This window comes from Dasypus novemcinctus, chromosome 6 (assembly GCF_030445035.2).
Source record: "Dasypus novemcinctus isolate mDasNov1 chromosome 6, mDasNov1.1.hap2, whole genome shotgun sequence".
Taxonomy (NCBI): Eukaryota; Metazoa; Chordata; class Mammalia; order Cingulata; family Dasypodidae; genus Dasypus; species Dasypus novemcinctus.
In genome coordinates, this window is record NC_080678.1 from 124,151,581 (window position 1) to 124,177,981 (window position 26,401).

Sequence of the window (26,401 nt, forward strand, 5' to 3'; positions counted from 1 at the left end):
GATCCTTGTGAGATGTTGTAAGCACATCCCTTATGGTGACCTCCCAACTCTTTTTTGAAGACTCTTAGCCATATAAACTCATTTGTCTTCACCATTATCCCAATTTTATTCAAGGTCTTTTTTTTGTAGTATCACCAGCTTTTGATTGGTAGTAATCTCTCAGCACCAGGGAGGCTCATCCCTAGGAGTCATGTCCCATTCTGGGGGGAAAGGTAATGCATTTTACATGCTGAATTTGGCTTACAGGGTGGCCACATTTGAGCAACATTGAGGCTCTCAGGAGGTAACTCTTAGGTACCCTGCAGCTCTAGGCCTAGTTGAAATTTCAGGCACACAGTCTCATAAGAATAGTCATCAGTATCAAGGGCTCATCATTGCAGCATCCTTCTTCACTGGTCTTTCCCCTTGCACTTGGGGGATTGTTGCTGTTCCACTGGGTAATGTGTCAGAGCTCCACTAGCTAGGAACTTAGCACTCCCTCAGTTGTTATTTGTAACTGTAAGTACTAAGATAATAACCAATTAATATCCAAACATTTTATATACTCTATACACATGCCCTAGCAAACTCCCTCCCAACCATGTGTCCCCTACCAATAACAGTGCACACCAGTTCCTCCCCTGTCATAGTTAAATCCCTCTATGGTTCAAAACTTCTTAAAAAATGAAGCCTAATACATTGCCAAATTCAATTAGTAGGAAAATGAAGTAGTAACGATAGGTTTACAGATTAGAAATAGAATACACACTAATTTAGAAAAATTAAAATAAAGCAAAAGTAAATTAGGATATTAGAAAATGAAAAATATCATAAAAATTTGTTCTTGATGTTTTGCCTTTCATCACTGTAAAAGGTGTTGCCCTGTATCTATAGTGGCATAGCAATTTCTTTCATTCACTCCTTTTTTTAAATCTTATTTTTGTCTTCAAAAAAGTTTTAGATCACAGTAAAGTCACCTATACAATATCAGGGACTCCTTTATATCAAACATCAAACCATTTTCCCCCTTCCCCAGCAATAATCTTTTTACATTTTCACATTATATTTGCTGCAACTGATGTACAAATATTGAAACATAGCTATCAAACATGATTCCATTTTGATTTACATTATGGTTTATATTTTAGACTACAATTTTATAAATTTTTAGCTACATTATGCTTTACTTTACAGTTTACATTTTAGCCTATAGGCTTTTATACATTTTTGGTGAAATTTAACATGTCCTATGTCCATTATTGCACGATCTTGTGGAACAGTTCCTTGCCCCCTAGTTACCCTGTTTCCATCTATTCTATTCCTCTCTCCCCTTCCCCAAACGGCCCACAATGACAACCGAGCTTCCCTGCTTGAAGAAATAAATTCCCAGATACTTGCAATAATGCTGAGAATTGGGAGTCACATTTCTCTTGAGGAACACAATTCCCTATGTTTGAGAACATCAGGCCTGCCCAGGATGGGGGTACACCTTCACAGTCATTGTATGGGTCTCCACCCAATGATGTAACCCACTATTACAAGATGAGCACTCACACACTCCCTAGAAACCTGCCCCTGTGCCAGATGCCCCCCTTAAACAACTTCAACGGGTAACTCTTCATTATTATGTTTTCTGATGTGTTTTCTCATCATTATAGTTTCAACCACATACCAAACAATCTCTCTTGTTTATCTATTCCCCCAAACCCTCCTCCCAATTCCTTGGTCCATTTTTCCTATCTTCCCAACCCTAGACCTTGTCAAGCCTGCAAAGCCCCACTCAATAATATTCCTATGTCCCCATCTTATCCCTTCCTGTACAACTAATTACCTCCACACTATCATAGATTTCACCCATGTAGATGTCAGCTCACAATCTTCCTCTCCTCCCCCCAATTTCCTTTAAAACTATCATCCAGTCTCTAGTTCTCTGAGACAGCTTGGGTTGCTTCTTTCATATCAAAGAGGTCATGCAGCATTTGTTCTTCATATCTGGCTTGATTCACTTAACATAAGGTCCTCAATTCATCCATGCTACCCCATATGTTTGTAATGTTTTCCTTCTCTTAGCTGACTAGTATTCCATTGTATGTATATATCACATTTTGTTTATCCATTCATCTGTTGTGGGCATTTGTGTTGATTCCAACTTTTAGCAATAACAAATGATGCTGCTATGAACATGGGTGTGCATATATCAAGTTGTGCCCTTGTTTGCAATTCTTCTGGGTATATACCCAGCAGTACAATTCCTGGGTCATGTGGCAAGTCTATAGCTATTTAGTTGAGAAACCACCAAGCTGTCCTCCAGACAGGCTGGATCCTTTTGCATTCCCACCAACAGCAGATGAGGGTTCCCATTCATCCATCCTCTCCAACACTTTCAGTTTCCTGTTTTATAATAGTCACTAGTTTAATGGGTGTGATGGTATCTCACTGAAGTTTTGATTTGCATTTCCCTAATAGCTAGTTATTTTGAGCATTTTTACATGTGCTTTTTAGTCATTTGTATTTCTTCTTTGGAGAAGCATCTGTTCAAATCTCTTGCCCATTTTTAAAATAGATTGTTTGCCTTTTTGACTTTGAAATATAGGAGTTCTTTATATATGCAGGATATTAGTCTCCTATTAGATATATAGTTACCAAAAATTTTCTCCCATTTGGTAGGCTGTCTTTTCACTTTCTTGACAAATCCCTTTAAGATGCAAAAGCCTTTAATTCTGAGGAGGTCCCATTTATCTATTTGTTTTCTGATGCTCATACTTTTGGTGTGAAGTTCATGAAGCTATTTCCTATTTAAAGTTCCTATAGATGCTTCCCTTCATTGTTTTCCATGGTCTTTATGGTCTTGGCTCTTATATTTAGGTTTTTGATCTATCTTGAGTTGATTTTTGTATAAAGTGTGAGATGATAATCCTCTCTCATTTTTTTTTTTTTACATATGAATATCCAGTTCTCCAAATACCATTTGTTGAAGAGGCCATTTTCTCTGAGTGAGAGGACTTGGTGGCCTTGTCAAATATCAGATGACTATATATGTGTGGATCTATATCAGAACTCTCAATTTGGTTCTCTTGGTCAGTATTTCTATCCTTGTGCCAATACCATGCCATTTCACCAGTGCTTTGTAGTATGTTTTGAAGTCAGGCAGTGTGATTCCTCCAATTTCGTTTTTCATTTTCAATATGTCTTTGGCTATTCGGGGCCTCTTTCCTTTCCAAATAAATTTCATAGTTAGTTTTTCTAGTTCCTTAAAGAAGGCTGCGTTGATTTTTATTGGGATTGCATTGAATGTGTAGATCAGTTTTGGTAGGATAGACATCTTAATAATATTTAGTCTTCTTATCCATGAACAGGGAATATTCTTCCATTTATTTAGGTCTTCTTTGATTTCCTTGAAAAGTCTTGTATAGTTCTCGGTGTATAAGTTTTTTTACATCTTTAGTTAAATTTATTCCTAAATATTTGATTTTTTTATTTACTATTGTGAATGGTATTTGTTTCTTAATTTCCTCGTGATCTTGCTCATTATTGGTGTACAGAAATGCTATTGATATTTGCACATTGATCTTATAACCTGCGACTTTACTAAACTCATTTATGAGTTCTAGAATCTTCGTTGTAGATCTCTCAGGGTTTTCTATGTATAGGATCATGTCATCTGCAAATAATGAAATTTTGACTTCTTCCTTTCCAATTTGAATGCCTTTTATTTCTGGTTCTTGCCTCAGTGCTCGTGCAAGTACTTCTAAGACAATATTAAATAGAAGCGGAGAGAGTGGGCATCCTTGTCTTGTTCCTGAGTTTAGAGGGAAGGAGTCTAGGATTTCTCCATTGTAAACAATATTGGCTTTAGGTTTTTCATATATACTCTTTATCATGTTCAAAAAATTCCCTTGTATTCCGATCTTTTGGAGTGTTTTTATCAAGAAAGGGTGCTGTATTTTGTCAAATGCTTTTTCTGCATCAATAGATATAATCATGTGATTTTTTTCCTTCAATCTGTTTATATGGTGTATTACGTTGATTGATTTTCTTATGTTGAACCATCCTTGCATACCTGGGATGAATCCCACTTGGTCGTGGTGTATAATAGGTTTAATGTGTTGTTGAATACGATTAGCAAGTATTTTGTTAAGTAATTTTGCGTCTAGGTTCATTAGAGAAATTGGTCTGTAATTTTCCTTTCTTGTGATGTCTTTGTTTGGCTTTGGTACTAGGGTAATGTTGGCATCATAGAAGGAGTTAGGTAATGTTCTTTCTGTTTCAATGTTTTGGAATAGTTTCAGCAGGATTGGTGTCAGTTCTTTCCGGAATGTCTTGTAGAATTCACCTGTGAAGCCGTCTGGCCCTGGGCTCTTCTTAGTTGGGAGATTTTTGATAACCAATTCTATCTCTCTGCTTGTGATTGGTTTGTTAAGATCATCAATTTCTTCTTTCGTCAATATGGGCTGCTTATGTGTTTCTAGGAATTTGCCCATTTCCTCTAGATTGTCATTTTTGTTGGAATATAGTTTTTCAAAATATCCTCTTATGATAGTCTTTATTTCTGTGGGGTCAGTAGTGATATCGCCTTTCTCATTTCTTATTTTGTGTATTTGCATCTTCTCTCTTTTTTTCTTTGTTAGTGTCGCTAAAGGTTTGTCAATTTTGTTAATCTTCTCAAAAAACCAGCTCTTGGTCTTGTTTATCTGTTCAAGTGCTTTTTTATTTTCTATTTCATTTAGTTCTGCTCTTATCTTTGTTATTTCCTTCCTTCTTCTTCCTGTTGGGTTACTTTGTTGTTTTTTTTCTAATTCCTTCAAATGTGCAGTTAGTTCTTCAATTTTTGCTCTTTCTTCTTTTTTGATATATGAATTTATGGCTATAAACTTCCCTCTCAGTACTGCTTTTGCTGCATCCCATAAATTTTGGTATGTTGTGTTATCATTATCATTTGTTTCAAGGTAGTCATTGATTTCTTTTGAGATTTCCTCTTTGACCCACTGTTTTTCTAAGAGTGTGCTGTTTAATTTCCAAATCGTGGTGTGAAATCTGGGCTTCTGTCCCTTGCAAATCTCCAGCTTGACTCCACTGTGGTCAGAGATAATGTTTTGTATGATTTCAATCTTTCTGAATTCGTTCAGCCTTTCTTTGTGGCCTAGCATGTGATCTATCTTGGAGAATGATCCATGTGCGCTTGAGAAAAATGTATATCCTGCTGTGTTTGGGTGTAGCGATCTATATATGTCTATTAGATCGAGCTCCTCTAATATACTATTCAGATGTTTTGTTTCTTTGGTGATTCTCTTTTGAGATGTTCTGTCCAGAGTTGATAGTGGTGTATTAAAATCCCCCACTATAATTGTAGATGTATCTATTCTTTCACTTAGTTTTTCCAGCGTTTGCCTGACGTATTTAGAGGCACCCTTGTTAGGGGCATAGATATTTATGATTGTTCGATCTTCTTGACAGATTTTCCCTTTCACTAAAATGTAGTATCCTTCTTTGTCTCTCACAATTGTTTCACATTTAAAGTCTATTTTGTCTGATATTAATATAGCTACTCCTGCCTTTTTTTGGTTATTGTTAGCTTGTATGATTGTTTTCCAGCCATTCACTTTCAATCTCCATGCGTCTCTGGGTCTAAGATGTGTCTCTTGTAGACAGCATATGGATGGGTCATATTTCCTTATCCAATGTCCCAGTCTGAATCTTTTGATAGGTGAGTTTAATCCATTGACATTCAGTGTTATTACTATCAAGGAATTATTTGTGTTAGCCATATTTTGATTGGATTTGTGTTTGTCATATTTTGTTTGTATATATTTTTTTGTCTTTTTTGTTGTTGTTGTTGGTCTTATACTCTCCTCCAACTTTGCCTTTCCTGTTTTTTCCTTTCTTCCTGCAGAACTCCCTTTAGAATTTCTTGAAGGGGAGGTTTCTTGTTGGTATACTCTTTCAGTTTCTGTTTGTCTGTGAATATTTTGAACTCTCCTTCATGTTTGAATGCTAGTTTAGCTGGATAGAGTATTCTTGGTTGGAAATTTTTTTCCTTTAGTACCTTGACTATATCATACCACTGTCTTCTTGCCTCCATGGTTTCAGAAGAGAAATCAGCACTTAATCTAATTGAGCTTCCCTTGTATGTGATGGTTTTCTTTTCTCTTGCTGCTTTTAGGATTTTCTCTTTGTCTTGAGCTTTGGATAATTTGATAAGTATATGTCTTGGGGTGGGCCTGTTGGGGTTTATGACTTGTGGAGTGCGCTGTGCTTCTTGGATATGCACATCTGTCTCTTTCAGTAGATTTGGGAAGTTTTCAGCCATTATTTCCTGCAACACTCCTTCTGACCCCTTTCCCTTCTCTTCACCTTCTGGAATGCCTATAATACGTATGTTTGAGCATTTTGCATTGTCATTCAGGTCCCTAAATCCTAATTGGATTTTTTCTATCTTCTTATTGACCCCTTCTACTATCTGTTTGATTTCTGATGTACTGTCTTCCACATCACTAATTCTCTGCTCTGTCTCTTCTAGTCTGCTGATATTTGCTGCAAGTGTATTTTTGATTTCTTGAACTGTGGTGTTCATTCCCATCATATCTGTTATGTTTTTGCGTATGTCTGCAATTTCCCCTCCAAGTGATGTCTTCATGTTGTTAACCTCTTTCATTACTGCATCAAATTTGTCGGTGATAAATGTTCTGAGTTCTTTCATTGCTTGTGCCAAGTTTTGCTCCCCTTCGTGATTATTGGTTTGTTGATTGGATTCAGTCATGTTTTCCTGATTATTGGTTTGGTTTGTAGATTTTTGTTGCTTTCTGGTCATCTCTTTATTTTGACGGATTTAATCAGTTCCTTAGCTTCTTTGTCTGCTTTTGGAGGTTAATTAGTTGTTATTTTTGCATAGGTGTTATATCTTCTCTTTGTCACTTTTTTCTTCTTATTCAAGTTACTTGTTGTTGGTTAAGTTCACTTTAGAGGAAAGTATTAGTGTTGGGGAAAGGCAATTGTGTCAGCAAGGGAAAAGTGTAAAGTAGTATTAGTAATGTATGTTAACAAGCAAGAATATGAGATCTGGGAGGATGGAGGTTAGATTCATGTAGATTGTACAGAGTTATAGCTGTAGGTAGAGTACCTTTTATGAAGTAGATGACTGAATATGGGCAGAATATGGTATGAACTACAAAGCTATTGTTTTCATGAGAGAGGGAAAAAGAAAAGAAAGGTAATAGTTTCAAGAGTGGATAACAGACAGAAAACAGAACAAAGGTATTAGAAATTAAGAGTTAGACACTTTGTGGATCAAAGAATGGGAGGTGGGGGGTGGAATATAGTAGAGACAGTAGATGATAGTGGATATCAAGATGCAGGGGAAGGGGGATAGTGTAGGTAACCTAAATCAGTTCACACAGAAATGAGGCAGTGGAGGATGGGAAAACCCAGCAAATGTGAGGTGTTCCCTGTAGCACCTATTGTGTACTTGAATTAAAATAAAATAAGTGGAAAATGAGGGACAAGAGGGAAAGAGAAAACTGAAAAAAAAACTAATTATAATAAAGAAAAAAAGAAAGAGAATAAGAAAGGAAGAAAGAAAAAGAGGATAAGCAAACGGTGGGGAACAGATAGGGGGAAGAGTGATACAGGTATACACGTGTCACAATTGCAACACTATCTAAAACAACAACCAAAAAAACCCCTAAATAACTGTGTATAAAAAAAAAGGACTTTGGGGGACACGCTAGGAGAAAAGACTAGGGGATAATGCAATATTAGCAATCAGTGCGTCAAAAAGAGTAAAAAATAAGATAAAGTGAAAATAAAAACAAAACAATATGAACCAATATAGATAAAACACAAACGTTAAGGTCCAAAGCACTCAAGGATCCCAGGTAGACCCCAGAGCGTGATGGATTCAGGGGTGGAAAGTCTGAGACACTGAAGACTCAAGAGGTGTGAGTCTGGGGTGTGGACCGTCAGAGTCCAGGGGACCCAGACCTGGGAACCTCAAATCTGGTTCACGGAAAGCTTAGGAGCCCCGCAGTGCAACACAGCCCTCAGGGATCCCCGTAGCTGGGTGCCAGCCCCGTGGGGGAAGCCAGATCCACAAATTCTATATTGAATGTCTAATCCCTGAAATTCACCTACTCCTCAGGGTATCAGCCTTTGGACAGCTCGCTCCCTGTGCTCCCATGCAACGGCCACTTGAGGGCGCCTCTAGACCATGGCCAGTTCAATGACCCAGATCCCAAGCCCCACTGGGTGGGGTGGGCTTCAGCTGGAAATGCGGAAAACAGACTCTAAGATCTGAAATCCCAAACTTTGCAAAATATTCCCCAATCAGCTTCCAGACGTGTCCTCCTCCCTCACTGCACCCTACAACAGTCTCCCAATTGTGTCCCCTTATTGCTCAAAATCCAATTCCGTTGCAGATCGGCAGCCGGACCTGTGGGGATGGGGCTCCAGGCGGAAGCGCTTCCCCCCCTGTCCGGCGACTAAAACGTCCCCCGCTTCACAAGAAAACACCGTCTGTCTCCCCAAATCAATCCGCCAAGGAGTCTTGTCCCAACAATCCCCCACCAGCCAGCCCAGTATCCGCGAATTTCTCAGCACCGCAAAGCCTCCAGAAAAAGGAAAAAAAACACAAAAACCCTGGCCGCCGCGGCTCCGGAGCTGCAAGAGCGCCCGCTACCGCGGCTCCGCCCACCCAAGGAGGGAACTTCCCGTGCCCAACTGGGACCTCCGTTTATATATTATAGACGTATCCTCTCTGTTACCTTCCCACTGAATTGACGTCCAGACACCTTCCAACCAGCAAAAATCCCCGAAACAGCGCGGTCCTAAAGAGCCTTCAACGCTGCCCAGCCGCCCCCTGCAGAGACACTACCAGGCAAGCTCACGCAGCCACCATCTTGCCAAGGACCAACTCTTGTGCTATATTAATTACCATAAGTTCCACCATCCTTACATTTAATTATGTATGTGAAAGTATGTGTATAGTGTAAATTCAACCTTAAAATATTAATAATTACATACATTTCATGGACAAATAATAATATGACAAGAATTCAAGGGAGGTATCAATATTTAGAAATCAATCAATGTATTATAATAATAGTAGATTGAAAAAAACAGGGCCATCTAATTTGATGCAGATAAAGCATTTGATGAAACTCATCATTTCATGATTAAAAACAATCAACAAACTGGGAATTGAAAGATGATTGCTTTCATTTACTGCTGTTACATACTTTACTGGATATTCTTGTCAGAGGTTTTTGGCTATAAAAATAAATAAAAGACATGCAAATTGGAAAAGAAGTAAAATTATCTCTATTCTGAGATAACATGATCTTATATATAGAAAATCCTATTGAATCTACAAACACACACCAACTTACTCTCATGCACACATATACTCTAAATATTAGAGCTAATAAATGAATGTAGTAAAGGTGCAGAGTAAGAGATTAATATGCATAAAACAGTTGTATTTATGCAAACAAATTGTAAGAATCCAAAAAGAAAATTAAGAAAAAATAATTTACAGTGACATCAAAAAGAATAAACTTAAGTTTCTAGTAATAAATATAACCAAGCTATGCAAAATATGTATAGTGATATCAGTAAAATGATGCTGAAAGAAATTTAAAAGGACCTAAAAAATGGAAAGACATCCCATTTAATATAATGGGAGATTTAATATAGCTAAGGTGGTAATATACTCCAACTGATTTAGAGATACAATGCAATACCTATCAAAATTCCAAAGGCCATTTTTGTTTTAAATGTATGAACCAACCCTTATAATCTTGGAACTATAAGAGAACCTGAATAGTTAAAATTATATTGAAAAAGAAAAATATAATGGTAGGATAACCAATTCCCTATTTCAAAGCATAATACAAGTTTACAGTAATTAAAATTGTGTGATACTAGCATAAAGGTAAATATATAAAACAATGGAATAGAATTGGTTTTGCATAAATAAATCTATACATCTATGCACAATTAATTTTTTAAAGATTTATTTTTTATTTATTTCTCTCTCCTTCCCCCCCGCCCCCCCCGCCCCCCCCCCCAGTTTTCTGCTCTCTGTGTCCATTCGTTGTGTGTTCTTCTGTGACTGCTTTTATCCTTATCAGTGGCACCGGCAATATGTGTTTCTTTTTGTTGTGTCATCTTGTGTCAGCTCCCCATGTGAGTGGTGCCATTCTTGGGCAGGCTGCACTATCTTTCGCACTGGGTGGCTCTCCTTATGGGGCACACTCCTTGCACGTGGGGCTCTCCTTTGCGGGAGACACCCCTGCATGGCATGATACTCCTTGCACGCATCAGCATTGTACGTGGGCCTGCTCCACCCAGGTCAAGGAGGCCCGGGGTTTGAACCACAGACCTCCCATGTGGTAGGCAGACACCCTATCCATTGGGCCAAGTCCGCTTCCCCAATTAACTTTCATTATTCATTGCACCAAGATCTTGCACTCACAAAAGGATTGTCTCCACAAAATGGTGGCAGAACAACTGTATATGTATACACAAAGCATGAATTTTGATCCTTACCTTAGAATATTTACCAAAAAAATGTCATTTAGAGAGCTAAAAATAAGAGACAAAAAGACAAATAATACAATTTAAAATGGGCAAAATATTTGAATAGACATTTCTTGGAGGAGTATATGCAACTGGCCAACAACCACACGGAATAATGCTCATCTTTAGTCTTTATGAATATGCAAGTCAACCACAAAAATACACCACTTCACACACACCCCTAGAAGAGTTGTACTATTTTTTAATATCTAAAATAACTGTTGGTGAAGAGGTGGAGAATTTGGAATCCTTGTACATTGCTTGTGGGTATGTACAATGGTGCAATACTGTGGAAAATATTTGGGCCATTCCTCGATACATAATACACAGAATTAGATAATGATCCAGCAATTCTCTACCTTCATATATAACTCAAAAATTGAAGAGAAATATCCAAGTAATTATGCAAAAATATTTATACTAGCATAATTTAATAAAACAAACAGCTGCAAACAAACCAAATATCACCTAATGAGAGATAACCAAAATGTGTTTAATCTCTACATTGGAATTTTGTTCATCAATAAAAAGGAATGAAGTAATAGTACCACCTTAACAAGAAAAATCTTGAAAACATGTGCTAAGTAAAAGAAGCCTGATACAAATCTCACATTTTTAAAGATCCATTTATATGCAATATCCAGAATAGGTAAATCCATAGAGACAGAAAGAAGATTAATGGTTGACAGGGATTTAGGGTGCTGGGAAATATGGAGTAACTCCTTCTGTGGGTGCGGTCACCCCTCGGGCTGAAATGTGGTTTGCTGGCCTGGTGAGGGGAGCGGCCGCGGTAGGCCTAATTCCGCTGCCCCCATAATAGGGTGGTTGGTCGGGCCCACCGCCACCCCTGAAGGAAGCTCGGCATGGGCGCAGAGTGCCCTCGGGTCTCCCCTTCTCGGCAGCCATGCTTCCGCGGCCGCCCCTCCTCCCGGATGGCGCCACACGATGCCTTGTGGGGCGGCACCCTTCTTCTTCTTTCTCCCTGCACAGGCGCAGGGCGGAAAATTCCAGTCTGCCCTTTTCCCCTCCCCCGACAGCAGCAACAGCCAGGCGTGGGCGGAGAAATCCAGTCTGCCCTTTTCTCCTCCCCCGACAGCAGCAAAGGCCAGGCGTGGGCGGAAAAATCCAGTCTGCCCTTTTCCCTTCCCCCAACAGCAGCAACAGCCAGGCGTGGGCGGGAAACTCAAGTCTGCCCTCCACCCCAGCAACAGCAGCCACCAATCCCTAAACCCTACCCCTTCCCCCAGCAATAGCGACAGCCAATCCCTAATCACCACCCCTCCCCCATCCAGTACCACCCACTGACCTTTCACTGGCAACCAATCAGAAAAGGGTGTGGCTTCGACCAATCAGCCTTCCCCAGCCCCTATAAAACTGTTGCCTCTCCCTCAATAAAGTGGACTTGCGTGTTTACCTTGTCTCCACGGTAGTTCTTCTGCCGTGCGCCCTCCAGTCCTGAGAGCCCCCGACAAGGGCCTGGCCTCCCTTGTCCCCAGTTCGTCGCCTGCTTCTCCGGGCGACCCCTTCATCGCCGGCTTTGCCAGGCGACCCCGTCAGCCGAACCGTGCAACCCCTGTGAGACCGATCCCTCGTCTGCTGCCAGACTGACCCCTCGTCCCAAGTGGGACCGACCCCTCGTCCCAAGCGGGACCGACCCCTCATCCAGAGCTGGACCGACCCCTCGTCCGCAGCCAGACCCCACCTCTACCGACCGAGCAAACTGTCGCATGTGGGTATGAGATGTCCTTTGGAGGAGATTAAATGTTCTGCAATTAAAGGTGATGCACAGCATTGTGAATGTACAAAAAGCCATGGACTCTACTTTTAAGATGGCTAAATTTATGTTATGTGAATTTCCCCTCAATAAATAATGTGCAGATAATATCAAGCATAGAAATTGCATGATATTTATTTACAGAATAAATATAAACATTAATAGTCCTAAATTTTAATGAACATTTATTTTCTCATATTTCATTTTCGTGTGTAACCTGTTTTATTTTTGTTACATTAGTAAAATTGAAAATATTCATATTTATTATCTTCTTTTAATTTTTATTTCCAAATTTATTTCAGATAATTCCATCCTTTTATCCATTGTGAAACAGTGTGTTAGGATCCCTGATGAATCTCACAGACATGGCATATTTCCTAGTACACATGGTGCAATCAAAATGATTTATCAATGAATACTGTAATAAACAAGTCTTCATAATTACTCTTCACAGTCACCTTACATATCCAACCTCATCTGAGAGCTATAATTTTGAAATTTTCTTGTAAATCTAATCAAGATGAACAATTCATGTTCTGCAGAATTAAGCATTCACTAGTTTTATTTTTTTTGTGTAATCAGGGAGTGACCCCTGTAATATTGCTCTTATTTGCTTTATTGGCTGTTTTAAAAGGGTATGAAAAAATAGAAATTATATTCACCTTAAGAAGAAGAAATTGAACAGGGCAGAACTTTGCAAAAATATCAAAAGTTCTGCTTACTTTTGAAACCTATTACAGAATTTAGTCATCCTCACCGTGTTTTCAATTTGGGGGTTCTGGTGAGTTCTCCAAACAACCAATGTGAGCAGACCTCTCTTTACTTTTAAAATGCTTTGTTTTTGTATTCACTAAGTAGGGAATCAATTATTGTTTCACAGTTTCCCATGATCCTATTTAACAAAATGTTAAAAACTGATGACGTTTGACAGTTTTGTTCAAAATTGAACCATAAGTGATATCTTCTTGATCTCAAACTCTCATTAAGACTTTCCCAGAGGGCTCTTGGAAAATCACACACACAAAAGTTAAATTTCACCTTATAAAAAGAAAAGTGCTAAAATTAGTTAGTTTTATTTGATATGTTATCAGTTACATTGGAAGTGTTATCAGTTTAAATATGATTCTGTAACTTTCTTATGGCTAAATTTATCTGATAATATGATATTGATAGAGATGTAAACATTTCATAAATTATATAAAGTTCTTAGAGACTTGTCAGCATCATCATTGTTCATGAGTTGTCCAAGTACTAATATGCTTGATACTAGACAACAATAGCATTATTGGCCATAAGTTCAGCTGTTCCTAAAATAATGTTTCATGAACTCTCATCTTATTTTTCATCTTTGTAGAACAACAGTAAATTAACTATGAACATTTTATGTCTTTTGTGATCTACAGATAGTTTTAATTCTGATGCTTCCCTGAAATGCTTGCAATCAGCTATAGGCCAGTGTGCTTCAACTTCAACAAAAATGACTATCTCAAAGACCTATGGAGAGGTTCCAGAAAGATGTCATCATTGTAGGTGGGCACTCCCCAGCTCTGTCACAAAAACAGTCGAGAAGAGACAAAATTCTAACCGATTGAACTGTTTTAGGAACCCACAGCACAGGAGGCTCCAGGGCATTGATTTGAAGGGAACTGAAAAAGACATAAATAGTCCAAGGGAAAATTGTGAGTTGCTACCTCTGTGCCTGTAATGTAGTGGGCAACTAAGCCGCACACGCAAGGCAAAAGCTTTCACTGACCCAATGACTCCAACCAGGAAGCAAATAGGAGGGAGCATTCTCTGGGAGGAAGAGGGTTCTGGTGAAGGGTGGAAAGTGGTTTCCTTCCTGTGAGTTTGAACACCTGGGCCCCCTTTCAATTTCAGGGAGCATACCACCTGGCACCAAGGTGGCCTCAGGGAGAGGGGAGAAGGGAATATGCTCAGGCAGCCTACAGCACCCAGCTGCCCTTGAAGAGAGGAATTTGTGTGAAGAGAAGGCAAAGACAGGCAACCAACTAGTCTGGCACTGAAAACTATCAGCATTCCAACTCCCCTAAGGGAAGTGGGCAGTAGGAAGAGCTCGATAAGCTTTCAAGGACCTATTTAGGGTTCCCTAGAAAGAGGAAGGATCTGGAAGAGGAACAAGAGTAGTTTCTTTGCAGAGAATTCTATCACTTGGGTCCCCTTAAAATCTCAGAAGGGTCCCCAACCTGACCAAGAGAAGGAAGGGAAGACCCTTTCAGACAGGTTGCCATGCCCAGCTTCCCAGGGAGAGAAAGCTATTAGAACAGAAAAGGAGCAGGGACAGAGAGGCACCTAATCAGCAGACTCTGATAAACTACTAAGGTTCTAACCTGTCCAAGGGAAAGTAGGCAGACAGCCTTCTGAAAGGCTAACTGACCCAAGAAGAAAGTTTAGCTCAGTGACATAATGCACACCTTGAATATTCAAGGTCCCTGTTTGAATTCTTGTTGCTTCTTAGAGAAGTAATCCATTGGGTTATCAGACATCCAGCTGATACTTTATGACAGGGGACATATAGATATTCTTTTGTATTAACTTTTCTTTTCTTGGATCTCTTATTTTTCTTTTTATAAAGTTTGCTTTTTTTAACTTAATTTAGTTTACTCACTAAAAACCCAGTTCAAAATCTGCAGAGGGCAGACTGCAGGGAAATTGATGAATACCAGCAGCCCTAAAAGGCAAGACTTTTTCCTTTTGTTTTTTGTTTGTTTTTTCTATCTTTCTCCTTTTTTTAAAATCAGGTGCTGCTGTCTTCTTTCTTATTTACTGTATTTCCCCTTCCTTTCTTTCCTTTATTTTTCATTCACCAATTTTGTCTACCTATGCTATTTCTTTTCTTTACGTCATCTTTCTATTTTCTATTTTCTGTTGTTCTTTCATTACACCTCTTTTTGTTTGATCTTCAGTTTTTCTTGTTTTTATTCTCTTTCCTTTTTTCTGTTTTCTTTTTTTTACTTTTTCCTTTTCTCTTTTCTTTTCTCTTTCCCTCTCTTCTCATCATTCTGGCTTTTTAATTCATTCTATATATTTTCTTCTAATCTGTTTCTCATTTCATATTTCCTACTCCACTTTTTTATTCCTATTTCTCTGCATTTATTACTTGAGTTACTTATTCATTTTCCTATATTTTATATGGTTCCTCTTTTACCTTTTACTATTAATATTACTAATATCCTTTTTCTCTTCTTATCTCTTTCCTTTTCTCTGGTCCTAATTTTTTTCAAGGGAACATAGACTACAGCAAGGAAATAGAATAAGAGGAAAGAAGTATAAAAAAGTTAATACACAAAAGCACCAAAAAAATAAAACCCTAGAGTAGAAAGAGAAGCTAATCAACTGAGTAAACCCATCATGATAAACTAGTGCATAGACACCAACAACATATTACAACCCATACTAAGAAATAGGAAGACATGGCCCAGTTCAATGAACAAACTGAAAAACAGAAGGGGATGCAGAATATGGAACACCTAATAAAAGAAATGTGAATCAACTTAATGAAGGTAAGGAAGAGACTAAGGACATTAAGAAGACATTGGGGGGGAAGTGGACTTGGCCCAGTGGTTAGGGCATCCATCTACCACATGGGAGGTCCATGGTTCAAACCCCAGGCCTCCTTGACCCATGTGGAGCTGGCCCATGTGCAGTGCTGATGTGCACAAGGAGTGCCGCTCCACACAGGGGTGTTCCCCCGCATAGGGGAGCCCCATGCACAAGGAGTGTGCCCTGTAAGGAGAGCTGCCCAGAGTGAAAGAAAGTGCAGCCTGCACAGGAATGGTGCCACACACATGGAGAACTGATGCAGCAAGATGATGCAACAAAAAGAGACACAGATTTCCATGCCACTGACAACAACAGAAGTGGACAAAGAAGAACATGCAGCAAATAGACACAGAGAACAGAGAACAGACAACTGGGGGGAGGGGGAGAATAAATTAAAAAATAAGAAGATACTGGGGAAAAAACCAAAGAAATTGTAAACATACACAAAAATATAATGGATCTGATGGTGATGAATGACACAATGCAAGAAATCAAAAACATGCTGAAAGCACAAAACAGAAGATTTGAACAGGCAGAAGAAAGAATCGGTGGTGTGATGTCTGAAATCAGATTGTGGAACAGATGCATAAAAAGATAGAAAAAAATACAGCTGGGATTTAGGGATTTAAAGAACAACATGAAATGCACAAAAAATATTCATAATCATGCTCCCAACTAAGGACCACATGGCTTTTCAGGAAAATTTTAGCAAATATATGAAGAAAACAACTTTAATTCTGCTCAAAATCTTCCAAAAAACTGAAGAGGAGGGAAAACTACATAACTCATTCTATGAGGTCAGCATTACCTTCATAGTAAATCCAGACAAAGATACCACAGAAAATAAAACCACAAACTAAAATCTCATTAATTTAGAAGTAAAATTCTCATCACAGTACTAGCAAACTGAATCCAGCAGCATATTTTTAAAAATTATAAATGATGGTGAAGTGGTAATCATCCCTGATACGCGAAATTGGTTCAACATGAGAAAATCAGTTAATGCATGTCACCTCCCTAACAGAATGAAAGAAGATACCTAAGTGATGATCTCAATCAAAGCAGAAAAGGCATTTACAAAATACAGCAGTCTTTGTAAATAAAAACACTTAGAACACTGGGAATAGAAGGAAACTTCCTTCATGTGAAGGAGGGCATAAATGATAGGTAAAAATCTCACAGCTAACATCCTACTTCTTGGTGAAAGAGTGAAAGCCTCCCATGTAAGATCACAAACAAGACAAAGATGAGCACACTATCCACTGTTATCCAACATTGTACTGAAAGTTCTTGCCAGAGCAATTAGGCATGAAAAAGAAATAAAGTCATCCAAATTGGAAAGGAAAAAATAAAACATTCTCTATATGTACATAATATCCTGAATACAGAAAATCCTGAAAAATCTACAACAAATTTCCTAGAACTAATAACTGAAATCATCAGATTGGCAGGGTACAAGATCAACACCCAAAAATCTGTAGTGCTTCTATATACAATGAACAATTGGAAGAAATTTAAAGGAATAAATCCATTCACACTTACAAATTAAAAAGTAAAATATAAAAGAGTAAATTTAACCAAGTATATAAAAGAATACTAAACAGAATAAAATAAAAATTGCTAATGGAAATTTTAAAGGATCTAAATAAATGGAAGACTATTCCATGTTCATGGGCTGGATATCATTCTGATGTCAGTATTACCCCAAGCAATTCAATGCACTCCCAATTAAAATTCAAACAAGTTTCTTTGCAGAAATGGGAAAGTAAATAATAAAATTTATTAGGATGGATTATAGGCCCTGAGTAGCTAAAGCATTCTTGAAAAAGAAGACAGAAGTTGGAGGACTCACAGTTCCCAATCTTAATATTATAACAAAGACACAGTAATCAAAGAGTATAGTAATGTCCAATGTCAGGCATATAGAACAATGGCATAGGATGGAGAACTCAGAATTCAACCTTCACATTTCTGGCCAACCAATTATTGACATGGAAGAAAAGACCATTCAACCTGGAAAAAACTGTCTCTACAATAAAAGGTGCTGGGAAAACTGGATGACAACGAATAACACAAGATATTAAAAAACCCAAAAATTATATGATTCCATTTATTTAATATGTAAATATAATTCAATTTATGAAGATGAAATTAGATTAGCAGTTATGTAGGGTTGTAGAATGATAGAAAGATTGTGAAGTGACTGCTAAGGGGTATGGGCTTTTTCTATTTTGAATAATAAAATTGTTCCAAAACTTTTTTGGTGAGGAAGGCACAACATTGTGATTATACTAAGACCTATTGATTATACACTCATCATAGATTGCATGGTATGTGACTATAACTCAATAAAATTGCTTTATAATAAATATGCAAGAATAGCCAGAAATAGTTATTTACAGTAGAGGTTGTGAGGTGATGAATTTTTGTCTGTTTTTATTATTATTTAAATAATAAAAATGCTCCAGTAATGACTGAAGTGATGAATACACAATATGTGATTATGCCAAATACCACTGACTGTACAGTTTGGATGGATTGTAAGCTTTACTAATATGTGTCAATAAAATTCATTTGTTTTAAAAAACTTAGGGGAGGCAGATTTGGCTCAAGTGATTGGGTTCCCATCTACCATATGGTAGATCCTGAGTTTGAATTCTAGGGCCTCCTGGTGAAGTCAAGCTGGCCTGTGCCTCAGAGAGCTGTGGAGAGCTGGCACAAGATGACACAACAAAAAAGACAATGAGATGGGAAACGGACTTGGCCCAGTGGTTAGGGTGTACGTCTACCACATGGGAGGTCCGCGGTTCAAACCCCGGGCCTCCTTGACCCGTGTGGAGCTGGCCCATGCACAGTGCTGATGTGCACAAAGAGTGCCCTGCCATGCAGGGTGTCCCCCACGTAGGGGAGCCCCACACGCAAGGAGTGCACCCGTAAGGAGAGCCACCCAGCGCGAAAGAAAGTGCAGCCTGCCCAGGAATGGCACCGCCCACACTTCTCGGGCTGCTGACGACAACAGAAGCAGACAAAGAAACAAGATGCAGCAAATAGACACAGAGAACAGACAACCGGGGGGGGGGGTGGAATTAAATAAATAAATAAATCTTTAAAAAAAAAAAGACAACGAGAGACCAACAAAACAGGGAGCTGAGGTGCCTTAAGTGATTGAATGCCTCTCTCCCACATCAGAGGTCCCGGGATAGGTTCCTGGTGCCTCCAAATGAGAAGACAAGAAGAAAAGGCAGGCAGACACAGAAGAACGTGCACAGAGAGAGCAGACAGCAAGTGCAAGCAGCAAGGGGGGGGGGGCGGTAAATAAAATAAAATAAACCTTTAAATTTTTTTAAAAATTAAAAATAACTTAAGTTTTCCATATTTCATGCTTGGGATCTTAAATTTTTAATATTTAATGTCAAGGACAGGATTTTCAAATGACAACCATCATAAGGGCATTGCCTATGGGCATTGAAGGTTTTGGACTCTATTGGATATTTGGCTATTAACAAGATGGTTATTGATGCATGCCTGGATATATCCTACTGGGACATTAGCAAGGGGCAGTGGGAATGACCTGGACCTCTGCCTGGTACAGAGAACTACTGTGTGCATGAGTCTCACACCCACTGATAAAGATTCTAGTCACTGAGATGAAGTATTGTTTCCTCTAAGATTAGGAATAAAGTAACCATATCTGTTCCTCCCCTTCAGATATTTAATCACTGACCTAGGAAAGGCAATGAGAAAAGTTATATTCATTTTTGGGAAAGACTACAAAATCACAGACTTCACACATGCTCCTATCCACACAACTATGTTTCCACTTTTGATATCCATAAAAACAGCTGTCAGATGCCCAATAATTTGTCCAAACTCCTCAAACAATATACCTCAGAGAAACATCATTACTGAAGCACAGAACCTACCCAATCTCTCAATAAATAATTTCCCATGATTTTTCATTGAATATATTCTCCACCATGAATTTTCTGGAAATTCCTCAAGGGGTTTCATTCTACTAGTAATTTCTTCTCCCTCTTATTTCTTTTTTTGCAGTTAATCTTAAACTGAGGGTTTTTTTTTTTTTTTTAGCACACCAAGGCTTAGGTTCGACTGAATGATAGTGCACAGTGATTACAAACCTAGTGTTTCACTCTTGTGGAGTTCACTCATTGATCACATATATAGAATCCCTTATGTGTGATTACTCTGATTACCTTATCAGAGTGGTAGATGAGGCCTCTCTAGTTCCATTATATTTTCATTATAAGTTCTCTAATTTAGTATATCTTCTGTTTACTAAGACCTTTGCTACATACATGATGTGTATATGGATTCTTGCCAGGGTGAATGTCCTTAGATTTTCTGAAGTAGTACAGATGACTACAGGAACTTTGAACAGATTAAAAACATAGTCTTTCTTTACTGTGCAACCTCTGTGGTGTGTTTAAAGGCCAAATCTATGGTTAAAGTTTCTTTCATATCCAAAAGCTTTATAGTGTGAGTTCTTGCATATAAAGTCAGATTATTGACTGATTGCTTTCTTGAATTATTGACATTCATAGGGATTCTCTCCAGTTTTAGTCATCTCCTGTTGTCTAAGGCTAGAAAAAATAAGGTTTTATTACACATATGATATATTTTTTAAATACCATTTAAATTTTTTTAAAAAAGAGACATAGATTACATAAATATTACATAAAAATATAGGGGATTCCCATATGCCTCACTCCCTGGCCCTCCCACATTTTCCTACATCAAAACATCCTTCGTTAGTGTGGTACATTTGCCATAATTGATGAACACATCTTGGAGTATTGCCACTAAGCATGGATTACAGTTTATGTTGTAGTTTACATTCTCTCCTGTACATTTTTGTAAGTTATTACAAAATATACAATGGCTTGTATCTGTCATTGCAATGTCATTTAGGACAATCCCCAAGTCCTGAAAATGTCCCCATATTACACATATTTTTCCCTCTCCCTCCCATCAGAACCTCCAGTGGCCCCTGCATCCACATCAATTGTAAGAGTTCTTCCATTATCAGGATCACAATAAGTCTATAGTAGAATAACACTAAGTCTACTCTTGTCCATCATTCATTCCCCAATCCTGAGGATTCTAGGATTGTAATGCCCACTCTGCCTCTAATTGAGAGGAGGCTTAGATCCCATGAGGCAGATGGATGGGACTATCTTTCTTGCAGTTGCAGACTCTCTGTTCCTAGGGATGGTCATTGTCATTCATCATTTCCTTGTTGGTTGTCCTTGTTGGAGATTTGGACCTGAAGGGTACTGAGAATGAAAGAAATGGAAAAGGGAGAAGGAAACAAAGAAAGAAAGAGTGAGAGAGGGTGGCAGACTTGGCCCAGTGGTTAGGGCATCCATCTACCACATGGGAGGTCCATGGTTCAAGCCCCAGGCCTCCTTGACCCAAGTGGAGCAGGCCCACATGCAGTGCTGATGCATGCAAGGAATGCCCTGCCACGCAGGGGTGTCCCCCACATAGGGGAGCCCACGCACAAGGAGTGTGCCCCTTAAGAATTGCTGCCCAGCACGAAAGAAAGTGCAGCCTGCCCGGAATGGTGCCACACACATGGAGAGCTGACACAACAAGATGACACAACAAAAGACACACAGATTCCCGTGCCGCTGACAACAACAGAAGTGGACAAAGAAGATGCAGCAAATAGACACAGAGAACAGACAACCAGAGTGGGGGGGAGAAGGGGAGAGAAATAAATAAATAAATAAATATTTTAAAAAAAAGAGTGAAAGAGCTGTTTTCAGGGGGTCTGTGGGTAATGACTCCTCCGACAACTTTATTTTCTACATGTGGCATTATATATACTCAAACTATTGAGATAATAAGCAATGTAACTACACATTAACAATATTCATAAATTAAAGAACTTATCTCAGAGTACAAAGATTCAGTATTCTTTTCAAACTACAAAGTGTGTTTGCTCATATTTCTCCCTGTCCTGGACAGCTCTTCTTAATAGTTATCTTATCAGTTATGAAAACAAATGGATCTCCAACACAGGCTTTAAAATGATATGTTTGATTAAGGGACAAATACTGTTTTGTCTTATTTATATTTCCCAAACATTCATAAGTAGGGGCAATTCCAAGAAATATTTTCCACAAATTCTTTTGTGGTTATGACTATGAGTAACATGAGCCCAAGGGGCCAGTATCCATTTTCCTTTGTAATGTTAACAGTTCCTGCCACAATAGCATAAGGAGAGGGCACACAGGCCCAAAGTCCATAGGCAGACACAAGCTGCAAGTTCACAGTTCCAGGATTTGTAAAGTTAATGTGATGCAGAGCAGCAATTGCCACAGGTCTCAGTGAACTATTTTAACCTCGGGCCATATTTCCACTCCCCCCCCCCCCTTTCTTTTTGTAAAGTAATGACTACAGCTCGGGTGGACTTTTGTTATATTAGTCCCCAGAAGATTTGAGTTGTGTATCTGGGGGCTCATTCCTCTCAAGAGCAGAAGGGATCTGATGTCACAGTCAATGGAGTAAGCATGAAGGAAGTTATGGGGGATGTCTATGAGCTGATGGCAAGTAACAGGCAGCTAGAACTGCTGGGCTAGACACCACAAGGTTTGGTACTCATGATGTTTGCCTTTTCAGTGGATCCACTTTGCCTTTTCTCAGGTTTCAGTGGTAGAGCCCTGGATCTTCACAAAGGCATCTGCATTAACAGTCCTAAAACGGTTGTTAGTGGGGTGGGTAGGGACATGACAGTCACCTGTTAATACTAGCAGGTATCCCAGATGTTTTTTCATAGATCTGAGGGTGATTTACAACAGTCCATCATTTCTGTCTTGCTTTTAGTATTTGCAATCCACCCCTGGATAGGGATGGCAGTCTTCAGAGTGACCAGACACTATTGGGTTAACTTTCACTTTTAGCAGGACCTCCTATGCTGCACACAATTGCTTTTTTATATTGCACTTTTGGCCTCCTTCCAGAATTGTGAGTTAAACCCAAGGGGTACTTGTTTAGAATTTTGCCTTTGCCACAAACTCCACCTAAAGCCAATATTGGTGCTTGCCACATGCAATTCATAGGCTAAGTAATGTCCACAATTTACCTTCCTTTTATTATTTAAAGCAGCTTGCTGGAGGTTTTCCTACTTCCATGAAGGATTTTTTCCAATTAATACATACAATGGTTTTAATATTTGAGCTAAATGAGGATGAAAAATTTTTAGTATTTTAACAATATTACAAATTCTATTAACATGAGAAAACATTGTACTTTATCAGTTACAGCAGAAAGTATAGTTTTATCTTACCCAACCAAACAACATTTAAGAATTTAATAGAGCAGCAGGGACTTTGCAGCCTGTCCCAATTGTTTGCTTAGTTCAGGCTCCTAAGATATTATTGTCTCTGATATTTCTTTTAATTCTGAAAAAAAAAAAAGGATTACTGGTTAACGTAATGTCATCAGTAGGGTTTCAGCCACAGATTTTTTTCTGCCTAGCCAGATTATTATCACCATGCCAGGAGAGATGGTTGGGCTGTGCACATAGCCTTGGGGAAGCACTGCAAAAATCCTTTGTTAGGTTTTTCTATAGTTTGGAGAATGCAGGCTGGGTTGACCTGTTTAAGAAGACACTAAAGAAAGTCTTAGCAAGTTTTAAAACAAAGTGACAGCGACACAACTGGACATTAACTTCTTGCAATAAACTAGCAATATTTGGGACTGCTGCATACTACAGTAGTGTTGTTATTTCAATTTATGATAAGAGGTTGTTTCTGTGACACATACTTTTTCATAGTAATTAAAACTATACTTAACCACATTGTACTTCTGTTTAATATTATGCTGAAATATTGGTAAATATTGGTAAATAAAATTAAGTATTCATTTGAACCTTTTACACATACATCTTTAATTAATAGAGGGTTAAAAAAATCCTGTTGATTTTATAACACTTTTAAAAACCTTCTACTTATATTAGATGAGCTCAACTATTACTTTAAATTTTCTTTCATGGTAAAAGAACAAATCTCTTGTAATTAGTTTGAAATAAAAAGCTACTTTTCAGGATTTGATTTTTAGAAAGCAGGTTTGAACATTATGTTCCTTTAAAAGAGATAAGATTCTTCAAACACTAAGGAAATGATGAGGTTAAAGCACAAGAAGCTATTTTGATAAAACAGACTTTCTTTGTATACTGATTATTCAGGAAACTTTACCAAAACAGACTAATGACTTGAGAGACTTTGAGAAAGAACAAAATTTTTAACTTTGTGTCAGTATACTACTTGATACTAAACCTTTTAAAACTTTATAGACAGACCCATCAAATCTTATTCAACTTTAATCATAAAAATTTCTTTTCCACAAACCTTCTACACTTTCAGTATTCATTCAGGTTTTGTCCCACACTCTACTCCTTTTTAATAATCAATCATTTTATCTTAGGACAAAATCATCTCTTGTTCCTTAACAATAAAAATACATTCTATATATCCCACATACTAAGTTACCAGGCAAACTTCTTAAACATATAATTATCATAACACTAAAACTTGTTAAAATAATGAACTTTTCTTCACTTTAAATACTTTGTAGCATGCAATACCAGAAACAGTCTCCTACAAGCAAGTTGGCAGGGGAGGTTGGTTGCTGACATGTTTTCCTGTTATAAAATTACCTTTTATTATTATTATATTATTATTAATTCAGGTTTGTTTAATAATGACTTTTTGGAATTAGCCATTTAAACACTTTAATTTAAACAATGCTTCATTAAACTTCTTATAATTATTTATAGCCATATAGACTATAATTATAGTATTTTAAGACAAATTTTACCTTCACAGAACACATTCCCTTACTTAAAGTTACCACAATACCTTCTACAACTTGCCACATGCATTTAGGTCCCATGAGTTTACAAAAATTAGCCATCCTATTTTAGGACAAAACACACCTTTTTGAAAAAATTATTAAATTTCAGTTAGCATTACCACAAACTTTTAACCTTCTTTAATATTCATTTAAGTTTTACATCCTTCATTTTATCCAGTGAAGAAAAATAAACGTTCCATTTCAATCTAGGCAAGAACTATTTTTTATGAAAAGACTTATAGTAATTTTGTTAATCAAGACTTACCGCTCCTCCTCCTGCCGCTCAGGCTCCGCCGCCGCCCACTGTACTCCTCCTTCAGCTGCTCCCCAGCGCGGAGCCTCCGTGAGGACAAGGGTTGAGCTCCCTCCGGCTGGAGGCAGAGCAGCCGCGGCTTCCGGAGCCCGCGGGGCGCCAGACCGGCTCGCGGTGCAGATTCTTCTAAATCCTTTGGCGAAAACTCTGCAACACAAAATGGCTGCAAATAAACCCAAGGGTCAGAATTCTTTGGCCTTACACAAAGTCATCATGGTGGGCAGTGGTGGTGTGGGGAAGTCTGCCCTGACTCTCCAGTTCATGTATGATGAGTTTGTGGAGGACTATGAGCCTACCAAAGCAGACAGCTATCGGAAGAAGGTAGTGCTGGATGGAAAGGAAGTCCAGATTGATATCTTAGATACCGCTGGGCAGGAGGACTATGCTGCAATTAGAGACAACTACTTTCGAAGTGGGGAGGGTTTCCTCTGTGTGTTCTCTATTACAGAAATGGAATCCTTTGCAGCCACAGCTGACTTCAGGGAACAGATTTTAAGAGTAAAAGAAGATGAAAATGTTCCATTTCTGCTGGTTGGTAACAAATCAGATTTAGAAGACAAAAGGCAGGTTTCTGTAGAAGAGGCAAAAAACAGAGCCGATCAGTGGAATGTTAACTATGTGGAAACATCTGCTAAAACACGAGCTAATGTTGACAAGGTCTTTTTTGATTTAATGAGGGAAATTCGAGCCAGAAAGATGGAAGACAGCAAGGAAAAGAATGGAGAAAAGAAGAGGAAATGTTTAGCCAAGAGAATCAGAGAAAGATGCTGCATTTTATAATCAAAACCCAAACTCCTTTCTTATCTTGACCATACTAATAAATATAATTTATAAGCATTGCCATTGAAGGCCCAATTGACTGAAATTACTTTAACATTTTGGAAATTGTTATGTATCACTAAAAGCATGAATTAGAACTTCACTGAAAGTCAAATTTACTTAAAAAAGAAATTAATGTGGCTTCACCAAGGAAGCAAAAGTTCAGCTTCTTTCATAATTGCCTACATTTATCACGTCCTGAATGTAGTGTGTGAGCTTGTGTTGCAAGGGCAGTCTTTCCTGAACTGTTAAATAAAGAAGTGAGGTGGGGTGGGAAATGGGAGGAAAGGCTACTTCCTCTGCTTTATTATAAAACTTAAATTTTTTATCATTTTAAAATGTCATGGTCTTATACTGCCTTGAAAAAATGACAATTGTGAACATGAAAGTTAAACTGTACCACTTTTTTTAACCATTGTTATGCAAAATATAGAAGAAAAAGTGATTGGCATGGTTGTTGCATATAGTTAAATTGAGAGTGATTCATCTGTGAACCTGCATAA

The 26,401-nt window shown here is 38.3% G+C and overlaps 1 protein-coding gene and 1 pseudogene across 1 annotated transcript; both read left to right on the forward strand.

The window, feature by feature from the left end:
- LOC139439098 (myotubularin-related protein 10-like) overlaps positions 1–26,401 on the forward strand; it is a 303,254-nt pseudogene that overhangs the window by 153,487 nt on the left and 123,366 nt on the right.
- LOC101421888 (ras-related protein Ral-A-like) lies at positions 25,070–25,927 on the forward strand. Its single transcript, XM_058299371.2, has one exon. The coding sequence runs from the start codon at positions 25,239–25,241 to the stop codon at positions 25,857–25,859; it is 621 nt and encodes a 206-aa protein (XP_058155354.1). The 5' UTR covers positions 25,070–25,238; the 3' UTR covers positions 25,860–25,927.

Excerpts from the sequence above, each read along its gene's own strand:
- LOC101421888 (XM_058299371.2), top strand. The coding sequence starts at position 25,239 with ATGGCTGCAAATAAACCCAAGGGTCAGAATTCTTTGGCCTTACACAAA.